Source organism: Numida meleagris, chromosome 4 (assembly GCF_002078875.1).
Source record: "Numida meleagris isolate 19003 breed g44 Domestic line chromosome 4, NumMel1.0, whole genome shotgun sequence".
Classification (NCBI taxonomy): domain Eukaryota; kingdom Metazoa; phylum Chordata; class Aves; order Galliformes; family Numididae; genus Numida; species Numida meleagris.
Window position 1 is genome coordinate 88861339 of NC_034412.1, and position 21139 is coordinate 88882477.

The 21139-nt window shown below is 36.1% G+C and overlaps 1 protein-coding gene across 3 annotated transcripts in view; it reads right to left on the minus strand.

The window, feature by feature from the left end:
- HTT (huntingtin) overlaps nucleotides 1-21139 on the minus strand; it is an 81549-nt gene that overhangs the window by 37272 nt on the left and 23138 nt on the right. For all 3 annotated transcript variants that reach the window (XM_021394522.1, XM_021394521.1, XM_021394523.1), the window contains 21 exons: nucleotides 20642-20782; nucleotides 19554-19712; nucleotides 19370-19467; nucleotides 17004-17143; nucleotides 16425-16488; nucleotides 15939-16039; nucleotides 14611-14757; nucleotides 13506-13626; nucleotides 13228-13304; nucleotides 10637-10788; nucleotides 8668-8870; nucleotides 7818-7944; nucleotides 7225-7352; nucleotides 6341-6451; nucleotides 5765-5842; nucleotides 4918-5141; nucleotides 4286-4364; nucleotides 3988-4149; nucleotides 2971-3026; nucleotides 2165-2313; nucleotides 1457-1593 (listed from right to left, as the gene is read on the minus strand). In XM_021394522.1, the coding sequence (XP_021250197.1) occupies nucleotides 1457-1593; nucleotides 2165-2313; nucleotides 2971-3026; nucleotides 3988-4149; nucleotides 4286-4364; nucleotides 4918-5141; nucleotides 5765-5842; nucleotides 6341-6451; nucleotides 7225-7352; nucleotides 7818-7944; nucleotides 8668-8870; nucleotides 10637-10788; nucleotides 13228-13304; nucleotides 13506-13626; nucleotides 14611-14757; nucleotides 15939-16039; nucleotides 16425-16488; nucleotides 17004-17143; nucleotides 19370-19467; nucleotides 19554-19712; nucleotides 20642-20782 (2654 nt within the window). The remainder of the gene's footprint in view (nucleotides 1-1456; nucleotides 1594-2164; nucleotides 2314-2970; nucleotides 3027-3987; nucleotides 4150-4285; nucleotides 4365-4917; nucleotides 5142-5764; nucleotides 5843-6340; nucleotides 6452-7224; nucleotides 7353-7817; nucleotides 7945-8667; nucleotides 8871-10636; nucleotides 10789-13227; nucleotides 13305-13505; nucleotides 13627-14610; nucleotides 14758-15938; nucleotides 16040-16424; nucleotides 16489-17003; nucleotides 17144-19369; nucleotides 19468-19553; nucleotides 19713-20641; nucleotides 20783-21139) is intronic.

Consider the following 21139-nt stretch of genomic DNA (forward strand, 5'->3'; position numbering starts at 1 on the left):
CAAGGATCACATTCTCTAGCTGAACGTGTTTCTGGCTTGTGGGTTATGGAAACCACGCTTTCAAGGGGAGACAGGCCAAAAGCACAGCAAGCAGGAATGTTAATTTAAGGACTGGGAAGTGGGACACAAGAATTTGGTTCAGAAAATTAGTTAGAGCACTTCTAAAACAAAATCAAGTAGTCCAGAATCAGAAACATAGCCAATCAAAAAAAAAAACCACCAGGTGATTTTCTTCCCAAGCGCTTTCTCACGAAAAAGGTGATAGGAGCAATCCCAAGCTGAATTTAAATTACTTTAACTCTCTAACTCCAGCTCCATGGATGGTAGCTACAGTTTTAACAGAATAAAAAGGATAAATGAGTGTTCTGTACTGGAGAACATCCCTAGCAAAGCCTAAGACCTGTCCAGAGGTCAGCTTATACACAGTGCATAAACAGAACAGGAAAGAGTAATAACTACAAATAGGATGGAGAGGGATGACGAGCAGTGCACAGGTGATCTTTAACAGGTTAAACATGTCAGAAGAGGATTCGCAAGCAAGCGCAGTACCTTATGTAACACAAAAGTTATTCTCTGCTTCACATCATGTGTCTACAGTGTCATTTCATATAGTTATATTAGTCATTTTATGATTATAAAACCACACACTCAAAAGAGAATGTGGATACACAAAATTATCCCAAGAACATGCAGTTCTAACAAATTATTTTGACAAACTGTACTGCCTTTTTTCCAACTATTCTCAGAGAATACATTGCTTACATTCGCATACACCAGAATTTGCTTTCACCATGTGAAAAAGCAAAGTGTTTTTTCATCAGCTGAAATAGCAATAAGATCTCACGTTAATTGAGTCAATTCTCTTAAAATTACTTCTATGGTTTTCTCGTAAAGGGAATGTATTGAAGAAAGTCATTCTAACTCTCCCCCATAACATAAACAAGTTTTCCAAATCCACGAGATATGGGGCACAGTAGTAAGCAATAACAACAGTATAGCTACCAGTCTCATTATCTTATTAAAGTAATATTTTGGAATTTTAAAATGAAGATACTGCTATTCTACAGGAACACTCGAATAATCTCTAAACTGTACATTTCCTGCTTTTAATCCCACCTCTCTTCAACTTTCCACCCCATTCTTTTGAATTTCTTGAATCACAATTTATTACAACACTTCACTAGAGCTTTTCAGTGCTTTGTTACCTAGGCTTGCCTGAGATCTAACATATTTATTTGACTTGCAGTGCTGATTTGTAGTGCAGAAGCTTTTCCCTACCTCAAAAATCTTTGCATCCTCTCTATATAAAGAAAGATCACACAGAGTCTAGCTATTCAAGATCCGTGTTAAAAAAAAAAAAAAAAAAAACTGCAATATAGCCTGAAAGCTTTTTAACAGTCAAAACAACGTTATCTTTTCATAGAACACAAACAGGAATACTGCCATCCTCTTTTACCTGGTGGTACTGAATAAGTCTCAGCAGCATTGACACCACCACTTCCTTCTGAGTTTCCAACTCCTTCCCAGCATCAGCTTTATTTGTTCCTCTTAACACAAACAGATCATGAACGATGGGCTGCAGAGCTGGTATTGCTAAAATGAGATTTTTTTGTCGCTTCAGCATGAAACAAGTCATTCTTGAGCAGCATTTTCATATTTTAACAACTACTAAACACAAACTGTTTTACTAAACATGTTTTCTCTTCTCTACAAAACAAAAAGCTTCCCATGCAGAGATGTCTTGACGTCTACTGTAACAAAGACTATTTACATACATACTTGCCTATTCTCACATCTTGAAAAAAAAATTTTCAAAAAGGTTTATCAGCAGAATCACTGGTAAGTATAACATAGATGACTATTTAAAAGCCAAAAGTGGAAGAAAGGAAAGGGGACTAAAAATCAAAATCAAAGTCTTCAAAATATTGCTTTGAAATATTGTTGTGGACTAATGTTAATAGAGTACAATAAACATCCTAAAGAAATCAAATGAAACTTATTTCATGTATTAAAAATTTAAAAGCTAGTGTTTTCCGGTACAATCAGTATGAACTCCATTTTCTACAGCTCAGTACTTGGTAGAAGTTTAAATTTACTACTAAACTATTACTAATTTTGTGGGGTTTGTTTTTTCTGTTTTGTTTTGTCTTGTTTATTAAATTACCATGTGTAACAGCTTTCCTCCCACTGGCCATGATACCATCACACAGCTGAATGATCTTTGGAATTCCAATTATCTGTTTGGAATGATACCGCTCATAAGACAGCAACACCAGAAAAAAAAAGATATTTGGAATAATTGCTTCAGATTCTCTGAAAACAAAAAACAAAAATGCCAAGTTTAAATTGCACAACTCTGTTTAGTAGAAATGAATCTGTTTACACTAAGAATTTTTTAAACAAGTGTTCTTTTGCTTTTACATAGTATTTCAGTTATTTGTGCCTCATTCTTTACTACCATTTTTTCCAAAGGACTTTATTTATTTCAAATTTTGACAATTGCTCAGTTACCAAATTACAGCATACTAATTAATGCACACAATGATAAAAAGAGAAACGGCTGTCAAAAATTCCATTGCACTGCTTATGATGATAGGTACTACAGAACAAAAAGTAGCAGATGCTCAGAATTCAAAATGGATTCATCCAGAGTCCACAATAGCTCTCCCTTCAGCAGCTGAATCCTATCACAAGAGCTGATTTCTGAGAGCAAAACCTTGGGGGGATTTTCCAAATAAATAATTTTAAAATACCAAACTGAGAAACAGCACAATGTAGCTTCTTCAACCGTAGGGAATCTAAATCTTCTGAAAGGGCTACCACTGGAGGCAGAAAATATACAAATACATTGCCTAGAACATAACTACCTTTTCTCATAAAACAGAAATAGCTAGCAAAACTAATCACTACATACTTCAGAATAAGAGTTGTAAACTCCCACTGTTCAAAGAATCTTTTCTAATTTCATACCTGAACTGTCCTACTTCAATGTATTCAAACTGCTTTAGCACAAATCCAATAAACACCTGAAGAGACAATGAAGAGTTAAAACATTACACAACAGAAACAGAAATATTAATTCACATTTGAAATTGTTTTGGCAGTTACAGAAGTTCATGCTTTGGAAGGAAAAGGCATGCACTGAAAATCATTTATACTTAGAGCACACTGGTATTTTAAGAAGTGTTCCCTCTGGAGTTACAAAAGATCTTGAGAATCTCATTGATGGTACTTATTACTCTTACACTTATTATGGTTTACATGAATTTATGCTGAATTTTAGACATAAATGTTGTATATTTAATAATATAACTTTATCTCCCACTCCTGCAACACGCTATTTGAAGCATTAAAGCCAAAAAGTCAGAAATCAATCAAAAAGCCTTGCATCCAACACTCATGTATTGCAAATCTGTGTAATAATTTACAGGAAAGTTATCAATTGCAGTTCATACTAGATTATAAAGATGAAAATACTGTAGTGAATAAAAATTAAACTTTGTTGTTACAAATTTACTGTTTTTACGGACAACCACAAGCACTACCATATTTGCCACTAGATTCTCCCTTGCCATTAAAATCAAATAACGTCTGTCAACCACAACATTCATTGCCAGTCCATACTCTTAATGCAGAAGGATATTTCTGTTTTACTATTTGTAAATAAACTTCTATTTTATATTTTATTATATTTATTACAATAGTAGTTGTATTGTCCACATCATCTTATTTCTAAAGTCAATCTGAAGAACAGTTCCTCTGTAACTGTTGCAGAGCGTACGAAGTCATTTATATGTGATATAAAACCAGGAATCCGAAGCTCCTTGCAGATGATGGTGGGGCAAGAAAGTTTCATCTTGCTTCATATCTTTGTTTTAACCAACATTACAAGGAATGGGTTGTGGCAAATATTTTTTTTACTTTAAATAATTACCCTGCTAGTGATACCCTTGTTTCACAAATTTGCAGAAATGGTGAGGTACCAACCTGATCCGAATCCAGAAGACAGTAGTTAACTCGTAGCTGAACCAGTTGAGCAAGCAAGTCTAAAACTTGTCTCTGCAGCTGTACTGATGTTGTAGTAGTGTATTGTTTCAATGCTTTTATGACAAGGGGTTCAAATAAACGAATGTGACTGTGAATAGCATTCTGTAATGGAGAAATTTTAAAGTAATCTAATATCTGAAAATGTCTCATTCAAAACCAAATTACTTTTTAAAAGGAAGAAAAGTGTTTTAAAACTATTGTATAGCTCTTTCAGAAGGAAGTACATAGACATGAGTACCTTATCAGCACGGTGCTTTGCTGCACTGGTAATATTAGTTTTCAGCTGTGTAGAAACTTTTTGCAGCACATCAAACCATCTGTGATAAAAACAAACAAAAAAACCCATACACTAAAACAAACAGAGGTATAAACAAGTAGCCCTTAGAAGCATTTTTACCTGATGCCACCTTTAATCTACTTGACTGCTTCAAGAATCTCAGTAAAAGGAAAGATCAACCTGCACTACGCTATGATCAGAATCACATAGATATGCAGACAGCAAATTTCTAGCAGAGAAAGAATTTCTGGCATCTTTTAGTCATTCTCCTGCCTTTCCTTTAAGACTACTGACTAGTGTTCGCTATAACTTTAAAATTAATTAAATAGTTGTATTCAAAACTATTTAAAACTATTATGCTTTAAAAACCTTTACGCAGTACCCATTTTAATGACTTGGGAAACACACTAGTGATAATCAATAGTATTCCATCCAGGACAGCCATGAAAAAATACTTAAATCTACAAGAAATAACACATTATACTGTAATTTCATGTTACTTACGACACTTCCTTATGATATTTACACTTAGGAAAACACTAAAAAAGTATTCTAGTTCAAGTCAACATTATATTGAAAGGGAAGAAAATTACCCCGAAGCATCGTGTTCTTGTTCAGCCTGAACCATATTCCTTAGACTAGCATCAGCAAGTGCCTGGGTAAAATGTGTATATGGTGCCATGAAGCAATAATGATAGAGACCAGGTCTCAAATTGGAAGAACCCAAGCGTTGAGCTTTGCCTTGAGCTTTGTTGGTGTTTGAAGACAAGCCATCGTACTGAGAAGCCAGATTTGTCCCAAATAATGTCTTCAGTAACTAGAGAAAAAAATTGGGGAAAAAAATATTGTTTTAGGACTACACAAAACTTGACTCCTCACTCTCCCAAACAACTACAGAGGGAAGATCATCACAAACTGAAAGTGTGAACTGTGGATCACGTAGTCGAGTATGAGACAACAGAAAAAAGCTAGGAGAATTAATGAAACAATCTACATCTCAGCTCAAAAACATATGGAAAACACTTCACTTGCAAAAACAATCACATGACAATTTAAAACAGTCTACTGAAGCTCTCTTCCCACCAAAATTAAACTGTGGTGACTCAAGCCCAGATGCTCACCTGGAAACTTGCAGAAATCTAGCAGATTTAACAGTAAGAGAGTTCTTTGCTTTCCAGGTCTTCTGATATAGTTAAATGGCTACAGAATACATTTGGGAGGGTAGGAAACAAACTTGTTTTCTTAGAATTTAATAAGATATTTGAATTGGAAACACATCAAGAGGAAACTAAGCTATTCAGGCATCAAATTTCAGAACAGATGATGAAAATTTCCTCACAATGCTTCCCTAAAAAGTATGAGTGGCCATAAGCAGAATCCAACTGATAAGCATAGGACATCAGGTTAAGACTTACAGTAACCAAAAAATTACCTCCTTACCTGCTGTACACAAACTGTTGCCATTGTTGGTTCTCTGTTGAAACATGATTTTAAGTATCCCAGGATTTCTTCCACACACTAAGAAAACAGAAAAGCATAACTGCATTTTTCTTTATTATATAAGAGCATTAATATGAAAACTGGACAAAGCAAGACCTGCTTCGTTATTCTTGAACTACCACAATACCCAACACCATAGTTAATGAAAATTTCAAGACATGGAAGAAGAAAGGAGAATAGTTGCCCTTCTTGTATTTAATGTGAGTGTATTTAAATACGCAGTATTGCTGCTGTAAGAATGACTGAAGGGAAACTATTTTGTTGAAAAAAGAGAGTAAAATCCTCCACATGAAATATAGGAAGTATAAATGTATTAGTTTTCAGGAGCACCAATTTAATGCAGTAAATCTGCTTTAGTATTTTACCCAGCCTTCTGGTAGTACAACACCTTCTTGGAATACTGTCTTTTTCAACAATTTTAAAATCCATGATACATGCTTTTTCCTGGTAACAACAACAAACAGGGAACAACTTAACTGCAAATAAACACAAACAGAAACCAAACACATCTTGTACCTTTCCAATGTCTTGAAGAGTTGCAAGTTCCAAGATTTGCGACAGAACATCTAAGGCAGACCGTAAGAAGCATCCGAACTTTTCATTACTGTTCTGGAGATCCAAAGTAACCTGGTCACAAAAATAAAATAAATCTTTTTCTTAACAGTTACTAGGACAAGGAGACAGGAATTGCAGAAAGAAACAGGCATTGACACAAAACAGTCTTCTAAAATTTCACTGTAGTTCAGTCAAAACCACTGGAAGCTTATACTCCCTTATGAATTGTTGAAGATAGGACTTCATTTAGTTTAAAAAAGAAAGGGAACTTCTACCTTGCAGTAGTTGCAGTATCTGGGAAGGCCTATAATGTTGATCAATAATGGAGGAGGGATACGGTATTTCTCAGAAACAAAGTAGGTGTTTAAGAACATATCCCTCTGAAGTGCAGAAATAAAAAAACTACATCTCCAAGGAATTCACCATTTATTATCCACACTAACGAGGAAAACAATTTAACCATTCCGGAATAAACTATTGAGAGACATTGTAATCCGTATGGCACTGCAAAAACAGTGAAGGATCACTTAGTATAAGTAGTGGCAACAGAGAAACAAGCAACATAGTGACAATGCTTATCAGGTTTGGCGGTTGTTTTCTTGGTAATAGAGTTTTTGTTTATTTTTGTCTTAAAAGGTGGATTTACTGCTTACAAAAATCAAGCAAATTAGACCCTCAAATCTTGCTACCCAGTTTAAGTCAACTGAACCAATTTTACCTGGCTTTGTAAATTTTGTAACAGAACACTGGGGATTACTGCCTCAGGAGAGCCAGAACCACATTTAAGGAAAATAGAGTAACTGCCCAAGCATACTCTGATTCAAACAAATGACATCATACAGTACCTTATAATTAGCATGAGTCGCTTTCAAGACATCATATAACTTCAGATATGATGGAAGATGATAAAAGCTTCCTACTGAAGATGATTTACTTGTTGGAGCAGGACCACTAGCATCGGTTTGCCTAGTAGCTTAAAAATATATTATTTATTAGCATAATACATTTTATCTAGAGTGCTCATTACACACAACTCAGTATAATTTAACATATCTGATTTTTAGACAAAATGTCCAAGTTAACAGCATGAATTTTTGGATCCGCATGCATATTTGAAAACTGCAAAAACCAATACTGTACAACTAGGAAGTAGGCAATCCAAAAAAAAAACCCAAAAACAATGAGGAAAAGGATTCAGAAGCTGCTTGTATCTAAACAGCACAGTCGCTTTTTACATAAAACAAGGAAGTACTCCTACCACAGTTGCTTTTCCTGGAATGCAATATGGAAAAGAATTTGAACTTCTGAGAGTAAACGAGACAATCTTTAATCCACAATATCAGAAAACAAGTCACTCAATTATTTCTACTCTCTATGATGTAACCACACTCCTGTTAAGACTCCCAACTAACGTCCCCATGTAAGTATGTGTGCCTACCTGGACTAGTTTCACCACCTTTTTTAGGGCTCATTGGCACAGAAGTCTGCTCTACAGGTTCCCTCTCTTTCCCCTTCCTTCGAATTGGACTAAGAGAAGGTGGGTTTGTGAGAGAAGGTAATGCTGCCTAGAACAATAAAAAAAAAAAAGCAGCTTTGTTAATTATGTATGCAAAAGTAGCTTTTGTTCTTCTTTAAAAATAGAAGCATATTCACATTTTGTTTAAACTAGCTTTTATTTGACTGTCAGTTTAATCTAAATGTCTCAACTTTTAGATTTATGACATGGATTTCCTCTGCGAAAAGGAAGAAGTTTAATATATTCCCTACTTTTCTTCTCAACTTTAGCACAAGCCAGCCAGACAGAAATAGAACTCAATGGCCAAAGGTTCTTTTGATCCCAGATAAAAGAATGTTAAAAAAAAAAAAAAAAAAATTACACATTTTTAAAACACTAAGAAATCACTGATCCTAATAACGTTACCTTAGAGTCTAAGGTAGTCTAAGTCAGTCTCAAAACATAGATAACTCAAAACAAACACCAAAAAAATCTCACATGACTTATTTCAGAAGTGAAAACATTTTCTGCAGGACATTCAGAACACAAGAGTTATTGGTGAATGATCTCCTTGTCCTCATCTGAACCAATAAGCCTTTCTTCATCCCCTGTATTTTTGAGAAGGGGGAGTGAGAGAGCGGCATGGTGGAGTTCAGCTGCCTAGTGGTCTGAAACCACCACACAAGGAAGGTACTAGATAGATGCCTGTGTCAGCTCTAAAATGCCAAGCCTTGAACAGTACTGAACTCAACAATATTTAAGTCATGCAATTTTATTTGTTTGCAATACATACTTTTACTGCTGGGCCAGGAGCAACATCATCCATTACATGTGCACAAATATTAATGACCTTCAGTAGATGAGAAAAGAGCTGTTCTACCAAAGTAACAAGAGTTCGATCAGCCAGAGCTGGCCATGGTTCCTCCTGCTTTGCAGCTCCTTGGTTTGAATCTTCTTCAGCACTCCAAGGGTTCTTTAAACACTTGGGAGCACTTGCTGTAACAGGAATCAGATCAATTAAAGAAAATAAAACTTGGAATTAAGAATGGTTATCATCACTAAGAACAGATATTCAAATAGAAAATGAGCTTATGTTTTCAAAAATAGCAGTATGAGCATACTTTTAAACAGATTTTTAAAAAGTTAGTTCTCTGTACCCAGCTTGCAACAAGCACACTGGACTTTCCCTTTGGCAATTAGTGCAAATTTACAACTTCAAGGTAGTATCTAAATAGTTTGCTTTAGCTGAGAGTAATGAAACCTAAGCAAACAGAATCCCTCCTTATAAAAAAATTATGAAATTTCCTCCATCAGGGAAGAAGAGAATTAAGGTCAAGAGCCATGTTAACACTAAAAATACAAAAAAAAATCAAAGCAAACAAACAAAGAAAGCAAGAAAAATGGAGAAATACAGCCAGCGAAAAGTAGCTTCATATTTACTAGGACTGATATTCTGAAGTGGCTGTTTCCAGGTGCACTTATATGATTATGTAGACATTTCCATCCTGTCTCATAATAAATCTATCAAAAACCAATATAATAGCAGAACTAAACAGACAGCACATGTAGCAAACGAAGTATCAAAACTGCACTGGTTAAAATTTATTAGCTAAAACTGAAAGAAACATTTACAAACCAACAAATAAATGGTAAAACATTTGTCAGTTATGTGACCCCTGGATTAGTCTTTCTGTGGAGAGCTCTCTCCTCCAAAAGGAGCACAGGAAAAACCCAAGACGCTTGTGTCACATCTAACTAATCTAACATGCCTCGCTCTTCCACACAACAGAAAATAGAAGGAATCTCATGAGGTCACTTGTTCATTCTACAGCTTAAAAGGAGAGTCAATTACATATATATGAATCCCATACACAAACTTCTACAGAGCTTTGGTGTTGTTACAGTGTTCTTGCAAGAACACTTGAGAATGCTTAGTAAGCAGTTGAAGTACTTACCCTTAAGTGATTAATGGAGCAAAAATGTTTCCTTTCCCTTTGCTATGCTGCTGTTTTCATATACACATGAATGCATGTGTAGCCATTTACTTTGTATAACAATACAATTCCTAATTCTCTGCAGTCCTAGACCTTTAACCAATTATTCCCCGTGCCCTACTCTTTCAGTTGGCAATAAGTCCACAGTGTATTAGACACATTTCTGAGTGTCCTTATTATGGAACTATACCTTAGTTCTTAGAAGACACTTCCAATTTTTAAGGTATTCCAAAGTCCGTCATTTAAAATGCTGGCAACCATTGAAGGCTGGTATTGGCTGCAAATTTATTAAGTGCACGCTATCTGATTGCTATTAATGACGCTATAAGCAATGGCAAACTAGTAAAGAAAACCCTGTGGAATCTTCCTTTAATATTTTTTAAAGCTTATTCTAAACCTAAAAACGCATAAAGCTCATACAATGCAGAAGAGGCCTTATAAAACATAACTAGAACTTTCAACTTCCAGAACAAACAGGAATGAGAAGAGATGATGACCAGATCCCAGTTACCATATTGGTTTGCATGGATGCAGAAATCAATCCACACTTCTAGCTAGAAAACGTGGATAAAATTTAGCTGTTCAGAAGAAAAAAGCCTACTGTCCAAAAGTGTTTCAAACCTCATGAGTGCAGAGTTCTGTCTCTATTTCTTCTGCTCAGTCTTCCAAGTATTTTGTTGCATGCTAATTAGAATACGGTAAGATAAAGGTGTTTTGATGCTAATAGTATAAATAATGGGATACTTCCACTTTTCTGCTCTGCCTTACCTGCAAGCAAGTTTCCAGTCAAAATCAAAGCATCCTGATGTGCAGAAAGGTCCAAAGGGAACCATGTTGATGAAAGAAGAGAAAGAACCATGCCGGCCATTCCAATAGTGCAGCCCTTCTGAGCGTCATCTGAAGGACTTGGCTGGGAAACACTGGAGGTATAATTTTGGAATGTCATGATTTTTTTTTTTGAGAAGTCTAATAGTTAAATAGACCACTAATCTATAAAAAAAATCATTACTACAGAGCTATACATTTAACACTTGAATATGAGTTTCAAAAAAACATCTACAGCAGAGACCTGAAAATATTTTGTATTCTTGCAGAGCATTTATATATATATATATATATATTTTTTTTTTTTTTAATGGCAAGTATCAAAGGTGCTAGTGACATCTACTGAACAATGGAAGAATTCAATTTTTACTTGCTAACTGCTATGGTCCTGAACTATCTCCAGTTAAAAGACTTGATAATATGCAAGGGTAGGGATGGGAGATGTAAGCTGTAGCATAAAAGTATTTCTTGCTACATAGCAAAGTAGGCAATTGTAATCAGAATCATGGAGGTTAGAAAAGACTATTAAGATCAAGTCCAACCATCAACCCATCTCCACCACGCCCACAGATGTGCTCCAAATGCTTTACCAGCTTCACTGACCTTCTTTGGACACACTCCAGGGCCTCAGTGTCTTTCTTTGTGTAGTGAGGAGCCCAAAACTGAACACAGTACTCAAGGTGTGCCCTTACCAGTGCAGAATACAAAAGGAACAATCACTTCCCTTGTCCTGCTGGCTACACTACGACACTGCTGTTAGCCTTCTTAGCCACCTGGGAACACTGCAGGCTCATGTTCAGCCAGGTGTCAACAAGCACCCCCAGATCCTTTTCCTCCGTGCAGCTTTCCAGCTGCTTTGCCCCACGTCTGTAGCATTACACGGGGTTGTGACCAAAGTGCAGGATCCAGCAAATCAAACATCCAGACCTGTACAATACCACTAACTTTATTTCAGGAAAAGAAATCGCTCTCTCTGAATAAAGGGTTCCTTTTAAGATTTTTTTTTTTAATTCAAAAGTCTTTTAATCTAGTGTTTCAGGTTTAATACAACTAGAACAATTTCAGAAAATAAAACTTACATTAAGCATAGTTGTTTTTTTTTTAATACAGAGCTACACTAGGAATTAGTGTATTTCATTTAAAAATATTTTTAATATATACTTACTATATTTTAATATATATTTAATATATTCTAATACTCAAGTGTTGCTTACTTTACATACAGTTGGAAACAACAAATCATACAATGCTGTATTTTATATAGGTAAACACAGGTGGAATGCAGCAGTTCCAATAGCTTTTTAACCATAATAATGTCAATACTTCAAGAAAAAAAAAGAAAAAAGAATTTTGGTAAAATTGTCACGTCTCACATTAGAGGTTCAAATTTGCAATCTTTTTATCCAGTATGATAAATGCTCACATCATGCAACAAAAATTAAATCCAAATTAATATGAACATGGGATCAAAATTTGTGAAGAAAGAATCAGAACGAAGGGTAAAGGTTATGTCATTGTACCACCTGTGAATTCTTGGTGCACCTTAAATATAGCATTTTTTTAAGCTACATAGAACAGAAAACATCATTGCAACTCTGCAAGAATAAGGAAGGAATATTCAAAACAAAACAAACTAGCTTAGAAGTTGAGATGATAAAGGACAGAGTCTAAAACTGGTTGTAAGCAGCTTAGATGAGAAACATTAACAAGACCCAGACAGACATACACGATTAAATAACCAGCCCTGCTCCTTAAAAGCACTGCGAATTAATTTTATTTCCCAGCTAAGTACTAACACTTATATACGTAATATAATTATGAATACATAATAATGTATTTCACTTGTTATAACATTTTATAAATCTAGACCCACAGTCTAGTCATCTAAGACAAAAGACATCTCTTAGAACACATGCCAAACATGTCACACTTATACCCAGAATGGGAAGAAAGGACATGATGACAAGCAAAGGGAGAAAAAAACAAAATTTGTAACAAAACTTCAGGATACAGAAGAGTAAAATAAGAGCAGAGATGCCTCTTGAGATTCATACAAAGAAATGCAAAACATCTGTTTGGCAAGTATGCATACTAACCTAAATAGGAAGACACTAAAACCTATTGAAGAAATAGTCATATATACACTCGTCCTGGTCTCAGTTGGGATAGGGCATGACCTGAACGTTCTTATAAAGGGAGACCACTAAATGCTTAACTCCACAAATCTGGCAAGTGTGGACACCATGGCTGCTAACATTTAATAACAGTTCTCCACAATTTTAATGAAATCGTCAATAGCGACGAAGAAAGTAACAGTCCACATATGTGCACGTCTTCTCTAGCTAGTTTTACAGCTCACATGGCACAGCTCATTGATAGTTAGAGGCAACAGAGAACGACTTCATACACAAGAGTAACTCCTAAGATGAGCTTAACAGCAAGTATCTAAACCAGGACACTTGATACCCAAGTGAGAGTACTATGCTTTCATATGCATTAATTTCAGAAGCATGAACACTGGATGAAGAACATACCCACAGTGCCATCCTACAGTCCAGGTGCAGACTGGAAAGGTTGTGGAGAGAAGACACAAAGCTTCACAGCAGCCAAACTGAAAAGTCAAAACCAAGTATGCATCAGTTTCATCACTAGAAGTGTCAGCAACAACAACAAAATACCTTAAAAGTGAGAATTAAATATATCGTTATTGTCACAATACCAAATACAGTATGCAGATACATACATGCAGGAATTAAAAAAAAATAAAAAATAAGAAAAAAGTCAACCACCATAGGAAACTAAGAAAACTCACTGTAAGTGATCTCGTAGTGGATATTGTCAATGCATGGGAAATTGCAGCAACAACCCTTGAAAGATTGTTTTCCATAGTGACATCTGTGGGACTTTGCAGCATGTTGTAACCTCTGTATGTTCTGAAATAAAAATATTTATAGTACTAAAACACGTACTTAAAGCTCAAACATACCTTATTAAAAAATTATCATGGCTTAAGTTACTATTACAGATTTTATAGACAGCTTTTTCAAATGTATTAAGAAATACAAAGTATGAGAACATTCTAAATACCAGCTAATTCTATTTTCATATTTAGTTTATCGATCAAATTTCTTTGATAGCAAACAGAAACTCTAGACCAACTCAGCATTTAACTAGGTTTTCCAGAAATCATTGCCAGTTTAGCATTAGTCTTTGCTTTTCCTCATACTCACCTAACATTTTTGCATGGTCATACAACTTTGATTACTGCTGTGTTAAAAAAAAAACCTATTTTGTGCATCTCCCAAAGTTCAGTTGTTTCAAAAATACAACATAAACCCTGAGTTACACGATCAAGATTATGTATGGAAAAGGTACACAGTTAAAAACTTCTACAACAAACTCATAGAAGCAAAGAGGTTTCATAACCACACAGCTCAGGCTGTCTTTAAGACTGAGGAGAAAACATTAAAGTTTAGGAATGTACAGTTGGCAGTAAAAATACAGCAATGAGACCCCACTATCAAAATTAGAATTTATACAGGTAGTACAGACTTTTGCAGTGACAGTCACTTGATGTTTAGAGCTATAAGCCCTGATTAACATACCTGAAGAACAAAATTAGCTGGCAACATTGCACTTAACTCATGCAATCTAATGGACAAATAGAGTGACCCTGAGATGAAGAGAAGGAAGGTCATCACAGAACAATGACTCGCTATAATTAATGCATGAGCACATCACTAGAAACTCACACACCAGTTTATTCCTTAAACCTCAGCCTGTTTCCATGGAGCCTAAAACTACCACAGATGCTCCTACAACAAGAAAGCATAAGTAGGATTTAAATATGATTTTACACATTATGAATTGAAATGTATCTACGTTCCTTTTAAGGTGAGACAAGCCACACAACGTACCTAGTGATAGTGCTCACTGCAAAGTGAGATGGAGGCTGTGTTTCATGCATCAGTAGTTTCAGGTAGACGCTGCTTTGGTCTCTTGCTACTGCCACAACTGGATCAGCTTGTCCTTGATCACAGTTATAAAACAGCTTTGGAACAAGCCTTAGCAAAATTGTCCAAAAGAAAAATATTTAGAAATTATTTCATACACAGTTCAGAAAGCTGTACATCCTAATTACGCATATCAAACTGTAAATTAAATTTGTTACTAAAACTCGCATTGGACTGTTAAATTGAATTTATCTTTACACAGTTGGTCTCTACAGCGATTAAAGAGTTAAAAAAAACAAAATAAATGTTCTACACACATGGTAGCTCAAAAATATGTGTGTCTTTTAGGTAGGATCTCTACCTACACACATTATAACAACCACTTCTCTAGAGTATTTCTCTGTCAGCATTCTTGAATTGAAATAAATCAACTACCAACTAATTGTTACTGTCTAGTGCCTCAGGACAGTAATTGCAGCTGTAGCAGCTTACAGCCAGCAGCCACTTTTTAACTAGTTTGGCTACTTTCCTACAATCAAAGAGCATGAAAATTTTAAAATATGCTACTTATATAGAAACAATGTTTTCAAGTTAGGATGACCCACAGGCCTTATGGGGAGCGGCTGAGGGAGCTGGGATTGTTCAGTCCGGAGAAGAGGCGGCTCAGGGGAGACCTTATCGCTCTCTGTAACTACCTGAAGGGAGGTTGTAGAGAGCTGGGGGTCGGCCTCTTCTCTCTTATAACTAGTGACAGGAAGGGGGGAATAGCTTCAAGTTGCGCCAGGGGAGATTTAGGCTGGACATTAGGAAATACTACTTTTCTGAAAGAGTGGTCAGGCGCTGGAATGGGCTGCCCAGGGAGGTGGTTGAGTCACCGTCCCTGGAGATGTTCAAGAAACGTTTAGATATAGCGTTGAGAGACATGGTTTAGTGGGGTTATTGGTGGTAGGTGGATGGTTGGACTGGATGATCTTGGAGGTCTTTTCCAACCTAGCTAATTCTATGACAAAAAACTGCTTCACTTTAAGTCCATCAGCTACTGTGAGGATACAAAACAAATCTCTCCACCATACAGAAGTTTAAACTGAAAGTGGCCCCCATAATGTGATTGTTAAATGTAACTGTCATGCTAATAAAAGCAAAACAAAATTATCTGATAATTAAGAATACCACAAAGCTGCACTTGTCTCTTATGCCTTTCTTAAAATATAACAACAACACTAGAAGGTTATTTTAGTTATTATATCCACAATAAAAAAGTTCAGAGACTGTTTTTTGAAATAAATACATACCTCATTAATGAAGCTGCAGCGACATGTCGCACTCTCGGATCTTCATCTCCAAGCAAACAGATTACAACATCATTGAGCACTCTCTCCTGAAGTTTTAGTAGCTATAAAATAAATTAGTACAGTAAAGTTAATTGAACACTTTCATCATTTGACCAGAATATTGACAGAGTAACAGCGAGATTTCTTTTGTCATACAAGTCTGTAAAACAATCTTTACACTAAATTGGAAAAAAATGCTATTTAAATACAGAAATGCAGAAAGGTTTTTAACTTTAAAAACAAGCAAAAAAACCAAACAGATCAGAGAACACAAAGATATTGCTATCTCAGTAGTAAAGTACTTTTCCAATTGTAGTGTCAGAACATGAGTCCAATGCATACAAAACATTTATCTATCAGTGTTGACTAAATTTAAACATGAAGTACCAAAACTGCATTGTTATTTTAATCTGGAAATAAAGTATACTGATTGAATAATTTACTTACACCAGTATAATGATGAACTCCTCTGTGCAAGCTGTCAGTTTTTCCTTCCAAGAAGCTGACTAGCCTATGATAAAAAACAATTTAAGATGCATTAGCTAACATTACAGGTTATTAATCTATCTTCAGTGTTATGGGCACTTTGTTTATATGCTTATTTTTGAAAACACCACTGCAGAGAAAACCTGAAAAGTAAACACACAGTTGACTGCCTTTAGAAAAGGCAAGTTATTTGCTCAACTACTACCTTGCTAGCATAAAAGAATTACATTTCCTCATTGAAAACCTTCAGCTACACTTCACAATTGTACCAGACAATTTTGAAAAAACGGTAACACATTCAAAAATATCACTGTTTAACGAAAACTTGATGAACAGATTAAACTAAAATCTCCTATGCAGTACTATTAGTCCCAGTAACTTGACATAGGAATTCAGATATTCGTTGTATGAATCACCAGTCTGAACTAATTTTATGGAATTCATTAATTTTTCAGAAGGAAAAGATCCCCATTATGGTTGCAGCATCCTACATACAGCATCTTTGCAGCTACAATGCTCATGGAAAATATAAACACTTACCGAAAATCTACCTCTGCAAGCGTTTCCAGAAGTTCTGTCCTCACTAGCCAGTATGAGCTATTCTTCAGCGTAAGGAGGTCTACAATTAATTGTAAACCTAGTTCACTATAACTGCTACTACACAAGCTCATGATGCAATGCTAAAAAGAAAAAACAGCTTTCAGTTATACTACAGAAAAGGTTTTCGAAATTCAAGTATGCTTGACAACCACCATCTGTTTTATTTAAAATGTGTTTTAAAGTTATTGCTTAAGAGCTAGCAGAAGTACCAGAGGTAGCTACTTTGGAAGGCTAACCCCATGAAAACTTCTAAAACCTGTTGCTGAATTTAAACTCTGGAGAGGAATCCAAGCCTCAGAGGACAACCATCCAAATAACATGGGAGCTTAGGAACACGGGCACTATACTACTATCTGTTCAAAAACAATCTCCGATAATTTCCATAGGATATATTTAGACACCTGGTTCTGATTTCTAGATTTTGAAGAAGTCATACTTCCTCATTTCAATGACTGTTCAACAATATGAACAACGTGTGACTTTTTCCAAAAGTTACAGAATTTTAAAAAATCTGAGTTTTATCTTACTACACAAAAGCATACTTTCTCATTTGAGGATTAGCAACTCAAAAAGCTTGTCAATATTTCTGCTGAAAGGCATGTAAGTAAAGATTTTTTTTTAGTGTAGTCAGACTACACTACGTATTGAGAGTAAAAAGTTACACATGGCTAGCAAGTTGTCTGAACTAAGCAATATCCACTGAAGTCTTCTAAAATCAAACCACTATAGAATCATAGAATTGCTCAGGTTGGAAAGGACCTTCAAGATCATCAAGTCCAACTGCAACCTAACCATAGTATCCTAACTCTAACAACCCACCACTAAATCATGTCCCTAAGCACCACATCCAAATGGTTTTTAAACACATTCAGGGATGGTGACTCAACCACCTCCCTGGGGAGCCTGTTCTAGTGCTTAACAACCCTTTTTGTAAAGAAGTTTTTCCTGATACCCAACCTAAACCTCCAACTTGAGGACATTTCCCCTTGTCCTGTCACCTGTCACCAGCGAGAAGAGACCAGCCCTGCTCTCACTGCAATCATCTTTCAGGTATTTGAAGAGAGCAATGAGGTCTCCCCTCAGCCTCCTCTTCCCCAGACTAAACAGCCCCAGTCCCTTTAGTCTCTCCTTGTTGGGCATATTTTCCAAGCCCTTCACCAGCCTTGTTGCCCTTCTTTGGACCTGCTCCAGCACCTCAATGTCCTTTCTGTACTGAGGTGCCCAAAACTGAACACAGTACTCGAGGTGAGGCCTCACCAGTGCCAAGTACAGGGGCAGGATGACTTCCCTAGTCCTGCTCACCACACCATTCCTGGTACAAGCCAGGATGCCACTGGCCTTCTTGGCCACCTGGGCACACTGCTGGCTCATATTCAGCCAACTGTCCATCAGCACAACAAGGTCCCTTTCCGTCAGGCAAATACATAAATACTAAGATCACGGAACAATTAGTTAAAGGGATAGCATTATTCCAGTAGCTGGAAAATCCTTCAGATGCGCCACAGATCCCTCTTATCACAAGAAATCATCATTTCATCCATCAAAAACCTACATTTTACAGAAAGCCACACTTTGTCTCACTGACCCCTAAGCTGTAATACAATCAGTCACACTGTGCCTGTCACTGATGTATTCATTTCCCTCGGTCTCCATTTTGTCTTCACTCTCCTATTTTTTGTAGTATTTTTGGAAAATTCCTCAAGGAAAAATCCCTCTGCTTTCTAAAAGGACAATTTTCACAGATTTTATTACAGAAATAAAATTCTCATGCTGTAACTTGCACTCATAAATTCAGCTACCATCTTTATTTCAACAATTGCCTGAAGGATCTTTCACCCGTTTTACAGCACTTATTTTTCTAAAATCTGTTTCAATTTCATTTTTATTTTTTAATTATGTCAGAAAATATTCATTATTTCACTTGTCATTACTCTCATTCCTTCTTTGATTTCCAAATAGAGGATAATCCAGATGATAAACATCCATACTTCCCTGCTAAGACTAGATAATCTTTATACTTAACATGCTCACCCTACTGTTGGTCAACTTAACATTACAGCTCATATCTGTACGTATTTCATTGCTCAAAATATCATCATATTACACTGCTACAGGATCTACCAACGTTTTTTCCAGTTGTTTGTTCCCCCGTTTCTATGCCTGAAACCCATGCTTTCTACAATCAGCTTACTGAGGAAGAAGTATTTTCTGCTGCATGTTCATACACCTGAGAATAGTGGACCCTAGACAATGAATAAGGCCCCTGTGATCTGTGGTATTGCAAGTAGATAATTACTTCTGCTTACCCTCACAGCTGTACAAGCCAGTTTGCACGTAACAGAGGACTCATCTTTCAGCGTTTTCTGTAATAGAGGTATGCAGTCTACCAAGGAAAAGAGATTTCCTAACAAAAAAGAATTCAAGAATAATCAAACAAAAGAAGGTTTTGGCTACAGAAAAAATAGATACACTTAAAAAAAAAATTGTTACCTGTTGAGCTTCTGACATTTACTAGCCATTTTTCCACATCAAAGCGTGATTTAAGCAGAATAGAATTGATGATTGTTCCACAGAGAATAGCAGTAGCTCCTCTAATCTGGGGATCTCCATGGTCAATGTAGTTCAGAATATCTGATACATACTGCTCCTCTAAGAAAACAAGTTACAACTACTTTATTTTAAAGATACTCGTCTTAGACTTAACTGATACCTAAAAATGTTTCAGTGGAGGTACTGACTATATTGATCAACACTAGCAAATTTTCACAGTAAGCTTTTTTTTGTTCTACCTTACATACATCCCTTCAATGTATTACACATATTAATCACAACATTCAGACTGACAATTACATATAAAACCACTGATCAATCATATCAGAGAATCACTGAGTGGCTTGGGTTGGGCAGGACCTTAAGGCCCATCCAGTTCCAACCTCCTGCCATGGACAGGGTTACCACCCCCTAGACTGGGCCACCCAGGGCCCACCTGTCCAACCTGGCCCTGAACACCTCCAAGGATGGGACATCCACAACTTCTCTGGGCAGCCTGTGTCACTGCTTCACCACCCTCTGAGTAAAAAAATCCTCCAAATATCTAACCTGAATCTCATGTTATACTGCAATCAAAACCAAAATGCTCTGGGGAATCTAAGAAAATGTTTTGGTCAGCACCCCATTTTACCACTATCAGCATCCAAACTGTTGAACTCTTCAAGTCTGTGTTGATGATACTGTATCATTTTTTAAATTGTATTTTATTATTCATAAAAACTAATCTAATGATATAAAAATCATCTATAAATTAGAAGCAGCCATGTGACAAGCAAACAACTTTTACATAGCAGTTGTGTTAAAACAACTTTTACTTGTCTGAAGAAGTAAAGTTCTTCAACTCCCATGAAAAAAAACCTATGTTTCAGTAACATTATTTCCAGTGGCTCTGCAACAGACACCACTATCACAGCAAATTAATACAAACCGATGCAACATTTGGATTTAAAGAGTTTTCAGTATAGATGCCACTTCACTTATTTGAAAACCCGAACACATTATTAAAAGAGATCTGAACTACAACATACCATAGTCTTCTCCCATTGCTTCAAGAGGTATTTTATACAGTTTGCTGAAGAAAGACTCGGGATGAAGGGCAACAGCTGCTCCAACACAACTTACTGCCAAGGCTTTTACACTGACTCTCACATCTCTATCCGGAACTAAAGCTAGTAAAAGGAAAATAGAATACTGAAAAGCTTCCTAAATTGTTCTTTAAATTAATTAATAACTTTTTATGATATAAATAGCTTCCAGTTTATCAGTGGTAGCAGGTAATTTTTGTTTTTGTTTGTTGTTGTTGTTTTTCTGGGGGGGGGGCGGTGTGGCGGGAAGCAAACAGTATAATAAGTAATGACAATAATCCCCTACTTCCAGCTCTCTTCCTCCAATGCTGAGAACGCAGCTGCTATCCTGCCTTTCTAGGAACAGTACATTAGCAGAGCAACTAACAGTAGCTTAGAAAAAGAACAAGCAGGCCTGAAATGCTCACTTGAGTCACAGTGACACTTACACATGTACCTGTG